The sequence below is a fragment of the Acanthisitta chloris genome, unplaced genomic scaffold (assembly GCF_000695815.1).
Source record: "Acanthisitta chloris isolate BGI_N310 unplaced genomic scaffold, ASM69581v1 scaffold2521, whole genome shotgun sequence".
NCBI classification, from domain to species: domain Eukaryota; kingdom Metazoa; phylum Chordata; class Aves; order Passeriformes; family Acanthisittidae; genus Acanthisitta; species Acanthisitta chloris.
In genome coordinates this window covers 39,028-49,956 of record NW_008656309.1, presented here as the reverse complement: position 1 = coordinate 49,956, position 10,929 = coordinate 39,028, and the positions used below count along the sequence as shown (strand labels likewise).

General features: G+C 37.0%; 1 protein-coding gene across 1 annotated transcript in view; it reads right to left on the bottom strand.

Annotated features, from left to right (window-relative positions):
• The window catches only part of CLASP2 (cytoplasmic linker associated protein 2), a gene marked incomplete at its 5' end in the record, with an annotated part of 86,772 nt that overhangs the window by 52,832 nt on the left and 23,011 nt on the right, over positions 1-10,929 (bottom strand). The window contains 7 exons of the mRNA XM_009084257.1: positions 8-90; positions 1,115-1,170; positions 3,832-3,999; positions 4,590-4,667; positions 5,783-5,842; positions 7,742-7,812; positions 10,134-10,269. Coding sequence (XP_009082505.1) covers positions 8-90; positions 1,115-1,170; positions 3,832-3,999; positions 4,590-4,667; positions 5,783-5,842; positions 7,742-7,812; positions 10,134-10,269 — 652 coding nt within the window. The remainder of the gene's footprint in view (positions 1-7; positions 91-1,114; positions 1,171-3,831; positions 4,000-4,589; positions 4,668-5,782; positions 5,843-7,741; positions 7,813-10,133; positions 10,270-10,929) is intronic.

Here is a 10,929-nt window from a genome sequence, read left to right as displayed (position 1 = left end):
CCTTCGCGCCCGCCGCGGCGTTGACATCAATGTCACTTCGGGACCTCTGCAGCGTCCCTGGACTCGGAACACTCTTGCTGCCACCTGAAACTAGCAACAAATCCCCGAGAATTAGCTGATAATTAATAAAATTAATTATAAGGTCAGCATTTTCTACTATGGCAGCATACAAGCAAACTAGACCTAGTGTTGCCATGAAACGCGTATGTTTGTCTTACAGTAGCATTTATCTTCGTTCAGCATGAAATTTTAGCATTATTTGATACAAACTATGTGTTCTCACCCTAGCACAAATGCATAATTCTGAACATTTATGTGATTTATTACATTACTGAATGCTTCACAAATGTAAAGAAAAGAACGGCACCCCCTGAGATACTGAAGGAGGAAAATATTGCCACATTTCAGCTAAGATAAAGCCACAGGCAAGCTGAATGCATATACCCTGAATTGCTTTAGGGTCCAATCTATATTTTCATATTAACTTCCTATTATTTACTGATTTTTAACTAGTCACTTCAGTTACTTTTAACCACTGTTTTAAGTCTTCAAAACTTGTCTCCCCTTAACAGTTTCAGTACCCAGAAAACAGCACTCTCCATTACAGGCCATTTGTAAAAAGCAGCTCAATGATTTACTCAGCAAGTGTTACTAAGACATTATGTGAAAAGAGATCGAAGTTATTAAATTCTGAAAACTCAAAATTAAACTCTTTAAGTTACAAATATGTGGTTTGCCTTTTTTAATGAAGAGCAACAGCTACATGGAAACAGATGAAAGGGACAATGAGTCTTTCATTTCCAATTGCTGTCAGCCTAATAATCTTGAACAGACCAAATAATAATGTTTTGTTTCTTTGAGAGTGACTGTTCCTTGACAAAATTCTAGGATGGATGATCAATTAAATCACGAATTATGTCTTATGCTTGCAATGACTGAAACTATATAAATCTGTGAAGCAAATGCAAGGCAACCGTAGCGCGAGGTACAGTTGGTAATGACACTTGCCATTATTTAACTTGGGCAGTAAAATTTTAAGCTGCATTTAGAACTTTTAATTCAAAGACCATGAAGAACAATTACTGTGCACTGCACTATATTGCTAGCACCTTACCTCTGCCTGCAAAACTTCCTGGGCTGGCTGCAGACCATTTAGAAGACAGAGGTCGACTGAAAGAAGTCAATAAACTCAATAAGTAAGACTCATCTATCAGATCCAAAAGTCAACAATAAAAGAGAGATAAAAATACTCTTCTGTTCTTTCCTTCCCTTCAACCTTCAGAGCATATTTTAGACAAATACTTTAAACACAATGATAAGAAAAACAAAATTATCTTTTGTATTTTATAAAATCACACCTTCATTACAAAGCACTAATCTTTTGGTTAACAACAGGTACACCTTATTAACAAAGTTCAGGCATTCCATACTTGGTCACAGAAACATTTAAGGTGGACACTACAAGGTTTTAACCACAGGGTTAAACTCATAAACCAGCCATCAAACAAAAATAGCAAAAACTACCCAAAAAAGCTTGATTTATGGAACAAATTATGTAAAGTGGTGTCTGCAGTAACACGGAAAACAGGCATACAACTCATAATCCTCCTACAGTCCTACATGTCTCAAGAACTGAGTTATGGATAAAAAAGCAAAATGCTGTAACTTCCAAGCAAGCAGACTGCAATACCCTGTTCGAATGGTAGAGGCTCCCACAACTTGTAAAAGGAAAAAAACCCATGTCTTTTCCTCTCTGTTTTCTCTCCATTTCCTTTTTACCACAAAAACAAGTAGTTGTGGAAACAAAATCTTTCTGTCTACAAGTTTAACTGTAACCTCATCCTTCAGCCTGGTTCAGAAGCGTAAAAGGCAGTTGGAGGGACCAGGGAAAAGTGAAAGACTAGCACAAGAAAGCATGATAGTTTATTCAGTGGCTGAACAGCTGATGGGGAAGGTTTGTTGAAATACTTAATATTTCATCAATACTCAAATTACAAACTGAGTCAGAGGCTCAGCTTCAGTAAAAATAATCCCCCTCTAATTTTAAACCTAAAAGCAGAGAAAAAAAGACATGCCTCATACTGTGCATTTATCCCAGTTGTTAGTTCAGCTGCTCAACAACAATACAGAGGTCACCACCATTACCTAGCTCCTCACAGAAGATGATATATTTGCATCATTGCATATTGCAATATGAATAAACCTGCTTTTCTGGCACTACAAACCAGTGTCTTGAAGCTATTTTGCTGCAACTAAGTTGAGGAGGCCAAGGCAGAGCTCCTGAGTGCATCCTCATCTTACAACTTGCTCCAAACAGAGGTCCCAGACAACTGTCACAATCTATTGCAATTCATGTTTTAGTTAGGCAATTTGATATAGGTAGGCACAAGTCACCACATTTCTCCCATGCCACCATCCTCTTTAAAACCATTTTGGACCCATTGGACCCATTTGGACCTGTGAGAGCTGTAAGTTCAGAGGATCAAAAACCATAGAGGATATGACTTTTAGGAAAACTATACCTATATTTCCTAAGTTAGTCAATACAAGAAGATTCAGCATCTATATTAAATGCCAGAAATACGATTTTGGGGACCACGGTGAAAATACCATCCATCTGAATGCAAAATTAGTTAAAAAATCAATTAAAAATTAAAGAATTTCCAGTATCATCATCTCTTCTGTTCATTTCTTATTTTATTCCTCACTTTCTGTACTGTAGCACTAATATATCTTGCAACATAGGAAGCAACACTTACAGATTTAGGAGTATTTTAAGACTCTAATTTCCTTGTAATTTAGTTTTTAACAGTTGATTACTAGTAACTCATTAACAGCACTTTGATTTTCAGATGGGGAATATCGATTAATTTAAAGAAGAGTATTTAATCTTTGAATAAACATTTGTGGAAAATGAAGTGCTAGCAAGAGCTTAAATTACAGACAGTTATTTTTTAAATGCTTTTTTCTAATGACAAGTATCAGAGGAAAGATAAGGTAAGCCTCTGGTATTTAAGGCAGCAGCCGAAAAAAAAAATGGAGAAAAAATTAAGTTCCAATATGCTAGAAATAATCTTTGCTTTGCTTTCAAGTCAAAACTGAGCAGACAAGTTCCCTGGCTTTGGTAGCAAATCATCTGAATTGAAATCTTAACAGGCTGAAATACTTTGAAGAAGCTTTTCAGAATTTAAAGGAAAGTATCACCACATACTATTACTACTACTACATGACATTTCTACCAATAACCCAGATTTCTTTTGCTATTGGTACCTAGGCAAACTTTGATTTATTCAGCACAAAATTGTCTATGCATTTTAACACACCATTGACTGCAGTGCAACTCCACCCTCTAGTAACTAGCTTAGCTGCAAAATACTGCTAATACATGCTCAGTACTGTGAAAACAGTTAAAAACCCACAATCACCAATCTGAAGGAATCTCTCTGTTGATGTCTCTTCCACATGCTTGCCAGGGAAAAGGGATACAAAAGGACTAACACCATTATACCTTTCCTAGACTTATTCATTGTACCAGAATGCTGAACATTAGTGTGTGAATCTTGAAAATATTCTGGTGTTAATAGAGGCTGTAAAGTAACAAGTACATGAATAGAACAGCTACTAAAATCCAATTAATGACTGCCCTTATTTTTCCACCTTGCTAATACTGTCATACAGCAAAAAACAATAAAAGACTCTTTAATAAAGAAAAATTAGCACTGACAAAATAGAATTGCAGCTTTTCTGTATACCACAAGAATCTGGATCACTTGCTTTTGAGAAACAGCTTGCATTTGCTTATTGGCTTAGAAACAGTTGTGTGACTCTTACTTGAGGCTCTCCTGTGAGCTGGAGGATGACCTGTCTGACTGAGGGAGAGATGCTATACTGCCAGAATTCTTCAAGTAGGTCTGAAGGCTTCTTTGATAGGGTGGCTCCAGAGAATTGTAGAGAGTCTCAGCTTCACTAGGAAAGTGATTTCTAAGACCCAGATAAGCCCTGCAAAGGAAGAGAATAACCACATATAATTGCTCCTTATTTTCTTTAAACTGTGGAGCCAGGAAGCAAAGATTACGGAATGAACCATGAATGGGAGGGAAAGGAACCCAGACTAAAAATATGTAACACATACAACAATGTTCATCAAATCATGAAAGAAACCAGCTACACTGACTGAATTATCTTTCCAAAATAACTTAAGTCTATCCTCTGAGCTTCTCATATTCACTTATCAATTCTGCAGTGAAACAAGAGGAATTCTTTTCCAGACTAGTCACAGTGCTGCAGTTGTTTAAAGATTCAAATAATGAGGGAAGGGAGGAGAATGATTATGCAGCAGCATTAACCTCTGTAACTCTTACTTCAGTAGAAACATCAAAGGCTGCATGACAGTATTGACTGACTCAAATTTCAGAACGTCTTTTGCAAAAGAAACTAGGTATTAATTCAGGAGTCTGAGCACAGAAAAAACAACTGTCAACCAAACTCGTGTCCTCCTCTTCAGCCACAGTTAGCAGCTCAATTCTGATTAGAGCCTTCTATTGCCCACCTAACACAATTTTTCAGAGCAAAATGTAGTCAAAACTCACTTTCTTGCCTCCACTCTTGCTTCTGCATCAGCATCATGGATGCCCTTCTTGATGGTTTCAACCAAGACAGCAGCATGCCTAAAAGAAAGACATTCTTCATGCTATTTTGCTACTCCAAATTTTAAGTAGCAGGTTTACACTTTAATTAACATTTCTCCCAGTAGAAACCAACTGAGATACTAGTTCTAAGATATGCACTAAACAAACTTAAGCACACTGATGACATAAATGGCATATTCTGCAAATGTTTAGATCAGCTTCACCCTTATAAAATAATTACAATCTGCTTTTCAGATATACACCCAACTATCACACTTGAAAAATTATTTAAAACTGCATTTTTAAGACTTTCCTGAAATGGAAAAACTATTTTTGCTACTACATTAATGGTGAGAAAAAAGGAAAAGTTAAGACCCGTAAGTTTTTCTTACTGGAAATTTGGCTCTGAAAGCTTTAGGCATATGAGTTCTAAACCTGAATATATGCTCAAAGAACAGCACAGCACCCATCAGAGCAACCCACATTTGTGATGATAAATAGATCTTCATTCAAGACATCTTTTGGGTGGGAGGTTTGTTGTTTTGGGTTCTTTTGGGTGGGGTGGTGGTTCTATTTTTCTTTTAATAAACACATACACACTGACATAAATCAAGTAATCTCCCCATTGCTCCCTTTCTCAGGAGCACCCTGAGTGACTGAAATGTGACTAAGGAGCTGGATGAGCTCTTCAGAGACTTCTCTGGATGCCCTTTAGCCTCTTTGCTCTTTGTGTTTACACTGACCATCCTGCAGAGGTAATGCATGTACTATTTTTCCATCTATCTGCAGAAACTACAGAAAACTATCAGAAAAAGTCCTCCAGGGGAGTCCCACTTCCCCTCTTTTATGGCAAACACACAAATTTCCTCCTTCCAGGAGAAAAGACAGATGCTTACCTGTGCCTCTGCTGCGCAGGACACGCTAGTGAAACTCAGACAGAGCATAGTATGCACTGCTCACATGCAGCATACAGCTCTCCTACCCCCTGGCACTGGAACGAGCCACATGACCTCTGTGCTAGGAAGGTTGTCTATGCTAAAAAGGTTGGCCAACACTCAACAGCATAATCCCATTAAAGGATTCAATGACAAAATTTCTGTCCTAAATTACATTAGCAGTTTATTCTCGGGGGAAAAAAGTATATTGGCACATACCTTTCCAATGAATGTGTTTGCCACTCTTGTAACAACAGGTCTAAAAATTCAAAAGAGCGCCTAAAAATACAGAAGTTATAATTAATACTCATATAATTAATACTTATGTGCTTCTGGAATAAACAGTAACTTTATTCTTTCCCCCTCAGGGAAATACATAAAATAAAAGTATATTTATCTGTCAAATAAGGACAGTGGTCACCTTATTGCAAAGTCCAAATAATCTCTATAGAAACCTAGCATGCAGCCTAACTAATCTTATATTTAAAAAAAAAAAAAAGTGGCTCAATAAAACATGTGTTGTTCAAGTCATGTTATAACATATACACTACATTAATTGTATCAGCTCCAAAATTACAAAGCTCAATAAACTTGAAAAAACTGTACACAGTAAAAAATCTTAATATAAAAAAATAAGTACTTTAAATCACAATATAATATTTCTATGGCAGTGTATTTCTGTCCCAAATACTCTTCCCATCCTTTCACCTGCCATTATTGAGTATGTAGCATAAAGGAAAACATGAGACATTAGTACAGGGATCTACATGTAGAAAGCACTCTGAAAGATTTGCAGAACTATACAAATGAAGTTATGTAACCATATCCATTATTCATTTGGAAACCCTGACAATTTAGCAAACAACCATTAGCAAAATGCATACTTTAAACTATGTCAGAAGCTAGATGCAGACAAAAAAAAAAATCAAACTGACAAAGATTAGGGAGGTGTAGGCAGCAAGTTTTCGAACAGGTAGGGGACTCGATTGCCTTGAACTATGGCTTCTTCTGGTTATGTTGCATGTTTGACCTGTTTTGGAGGGCCGGATTTCATTTTCATTTTGTCCAAATCCTTTGGACACCAGTAAGGCATGACAAGAAACCCTGAAAGGCTTTACACTATTACAACCAATCAAGTGTTTTGTTTTTTCCACAGGAATGAAAGCAGAATGGAAACAATGCCTTCACTGATGCTCACTGGATTGTCAACCGCAGTACCAAAGCCACCTACAGCCATGGCAAGCAGAAGCATAGAATCCCTGGGAATGCTCTGCAATCAAACCAAAGTTACGACAGGTCTGGGTTGAGATAAAACCTGCTTTGGACACAAAGGCTTCTTAGACCTGAAACAAATAGTTCAAGAAGGTCAAACTGTTTCTTGCAGATGCATAGCTCCATCACTTTCAGGGCTACTGTGGGTCCAGAAACAGCATTAACTGCTTTTGTGAGATTCTGTGCAGAAAAAGACACTGTCAAAGACCAATTAATTTTCTCAAGAGCCAATCCAAGTGTTCATGCCCTTGGAAAAAGCTACCTGCTGAAGATGTGTGTTAAACACAACAACACACTGATCCACCATGTCCTGTCTAAGGCAGCAGCCACTGTCTCAATCCCACAGTCCCCAGCATGGTTGATTCACCACTCTGGACACAGTATCACACAGCCTAGCTCCAACCATTCAAACTGCATTGCACACAAGCTACGAAGTCCTCCTGGCATCAGAAGAGCAAGGTGGTGGCACACACTGCACGCAGTACACTACAGTGCCTGACAAGAGCTGATCTCACTAGGCCTGTCAGGCCTGGTCCAAACAGTAACTCAGGCTCAGGCTGGTTCTTGGCAAAGACACTTGTCTGTTCCATGCTCTCCCAATGTCTCTCTATATCACTGGTTTTTTTTCTTCTGTTTTTAAATCAGAAGGTAATTTTTCCAACTAGTGTTAGGAACATTTTACATCAGAATAAATTCTGCAGGACACACTTCACCCAGCATGGCAGAAAGTACCGTTGCTCAATGTCATCCAATGTCACTTTGCTGAAACTAATTTCTGTTGTTTACTGGATAACAACTTTGTGTATTCAGAGCTAATGGGCACAAATCTTCAAATCTCTTCAACATATGATAATCACATTGTAAAAAGTGACAACTTTTATAATTTTCTATTTCTAATGTACTCACCTTCTAACTGCAACTGATTTTGAGGTACAGTTGCTTGTTATCAATGGTATGAGTCGTGGCACGTGAGTATGCTAACAACAAAAAAAGAAAAAGCAGTTAATGACAAAAGCACTCCTGAATTCTGAATTTTTACTGTACTAATTAAGTCAAAATAGAATTAGCAACATAATAAAAATTGTAACCATTTAAAATGCTTAGCCAAACTAAACGTAGAATACTATCAAAATAAGAGACTGCTGCTAGCATGTCAATTGATTAAAGCTATTTTTTCCCAGAAGGTCAAGCAAAAGTCACTTCCAGTGCCATCAACAATCACATCATGATATGCAACACTCAGCCGTCAGATGTAATATATGAAGGTTCAAATGTAGCTGTCTCCTGAACAGAGCTGGAAGCTGATGTTATTTTAGTTTTGCCGCAGAAAAAAAAAAAGTAATAGATGTAGCAGTCTTAAAAATCAGAGTTAGGAAGCAAAAAGTAAATCAATAAATCTGAAACTATGGTCATTCTTTTAGGGATCAATATGATTAGTGCTACAAAGACCAAACTCCTTTTAATGCAAAATATGTAACTGAAGTAATAAAGGCAGCGACATGTAACATAAGCAAGCTTATGTATATAACCCATATGGAGACACCTAACATCCCAATGAGAAAAGAAAACTTTTGAACTACTATTTAAGGCAGGTAAGATAAACTGCATTAAATCCAAATGCAATTCTTCAATTCTGAACTAAAGCAGCCTTACTTCATCATGTCTTAACTAACTGTAGACACAAAATATTAACATTTTAATTCCAAGTAAGAGTAAAGTGGTTCAACAAATCAACTTCCAATTAATTTCTTTATTCCTCTCTTGATTAAATACCTAAGGTAATTTCTAAAACAGTCCCCAATACAGTGTGAAACTGTAAGCTAATTAAAAATAACAAACAGCTTAAAAAGCATGTATGAAGAATTCTTACTATCTCATGTATCCTACTTTCTCCTTAGTTTATTGCTGCAGGATATAAACACACAAATCAATGAAAAAAAAGCAGAGATAATTACCAGCTCATATAGTACTGCCAAATTCAGAGGTAGGAAGGAATTAATCAAAATGTCTGGAAGAACCTAACAGTTGCATTTATTTGTACTGATATACTTTCAAACAGGGTTTTAGAGGTTTTGTTTGTGTTTTCCATAGTTTTCAGATTGAAAAGTGGCACATGACTGCTAGACAGGGACAATAAGCAGTATCAGGGGTAAAAATAAAATGTTTTTACAGATGAAGAAACCTCTATGTCCCAAGTCTTTGGAGCTATTGACATTGTAATTTCTAAAGTGTTTTGCAAAGGAATCAAAGCCTCAGGCTTGCTTGCATTCAGCTGTAAGTTTGCACATTTCATTAGTTACTCCTTTGAAACTGCAATGATACAAGCTTCCTCCCAAACCACCTTGCAGCTCAATTGCCTAATCTGAGTCCCATCTCCCTCTGGAAAGGATTTTCTGCCACCATGCCATCTCTCCATGATCCTTCTTCTTCCCCCCCTCCTTTTTTAAAACTGGTTTCCTGATTTACTAAGAGTCAAGAAGGAGAAAGCAGACTACAGTGTAAGAACTCTGTGGAGAAGAAATACGAAAGCCAGTATTAGCACAAAGATGAGATGGAGCTCTCCAAGATCACTGCTGTAATACCGCCTCACTCTTTTTATGCAGACACACTCTTACACCAATTACCCACTAAAGCACCAGAACCTGAACTAGCTGTCACTGGATTCTGGTAGCAGTTTTTGAGCAAAACGTTGACTCCAAAGACTGCAATATCTTGTGCTCAAATATTCAACTGATCCCACACACTCTGACCAACACTCACTTAGTCCAAAGGATGAAATCCAAAGGGGTGTGGAGGTGTACTTTTGTTTGACCCTGATATTTATTTCTTTTTTCAATAAAACCCAAATGTTCTGACATAACATCTTGCATAAGCCACTTCTTGGTTGGGGATTTTAACACTATGGACAGGATTTTCTCACTTTTATGCTTCCATTTCAGTATGTTAAATTACAAGTAAGAAGAATGGAAGTGCAAACAAAATCAGGTCAACTTAGGCTGATGTGTAGATTCGTCTTCAACTGAACTGAACCAAGAAAACCAGTTTAATATAACTAGTGAATTTTTATTTCATGCTGCTTTTTTGGTGCTTGATTTGGCTCCTGTGAACAAGACAGGGTTAGTTTGTTACATGCCTGAGTTCAACTACAACTACTGCAAATGGTACTGTTCTCCTACAACTCTCTTTTTAATTTTCTCATTAAAAAATTATTTATAAACCTGTATTTCAGAACTTTTATCTCTGCCAAGAGCCACTACCTGAATATTCCTAGCAAGCAAAGTGAGAGAGGAACACCTACCCGAATAATGAATCTAATGGCCGCACACCCCGACGTTGCCATCACTTTGGCGCTGTTGGGAACCAGGTTAAAAAGAGTAGGCACAATAGCTTCAGCGCCATGATCAAACTTGTTTCCCAGAACAGTTGAAAGGTGGCTGTTTAGGGAAAAGAAATACAACTTGTTAACAAAAATTATTTTCTTAGTCTCAAAATAACAAAGTTCACTGTGGATTTTGACAACTCATCTTTCCAAACAGCAGAATTTCTTAATGTCATGAGTTCCACATCCTTGCCTCATTAGCAATGCACAATTTGTGGAACATTTTTGTTACTTAGCAGACACGTTAAGAAGCAGAACATTAATTACTTTATTTGATAATGAAAACCAAACCTATATTCTCATGTCCACATGAAATATCACTGTATTTCTGCTTCTTAACACACTTTAAGACATACTAAACTAAAATTTTACATAAATTATTGCGACTTTTTTCCCTTTGAATGCAGGCAAAAATACTGAATTCATCACAATTTGCCAACCATAAAATTTTACTCCCTTGTCTAGTCCAGGTTAAGTTTTCAATTTTAACAAATATACAAACACACAGAACTGTCCATTGGTGACAACAAATGCTTCTTTTGTGCAGAGAGACTACATAAAAAGAACTTGCAGCTAGCAGCAAATGACATATCAAATATATCAAAGTTTTAGGGATCGAGTAAAATTCCAGGCTTTTAGGCCCAGATGAGAACAATACTGTTACCCTACTTCTGACTTCACATTCTGAAAGGTTACTATTGTTTTCTCAAAACCA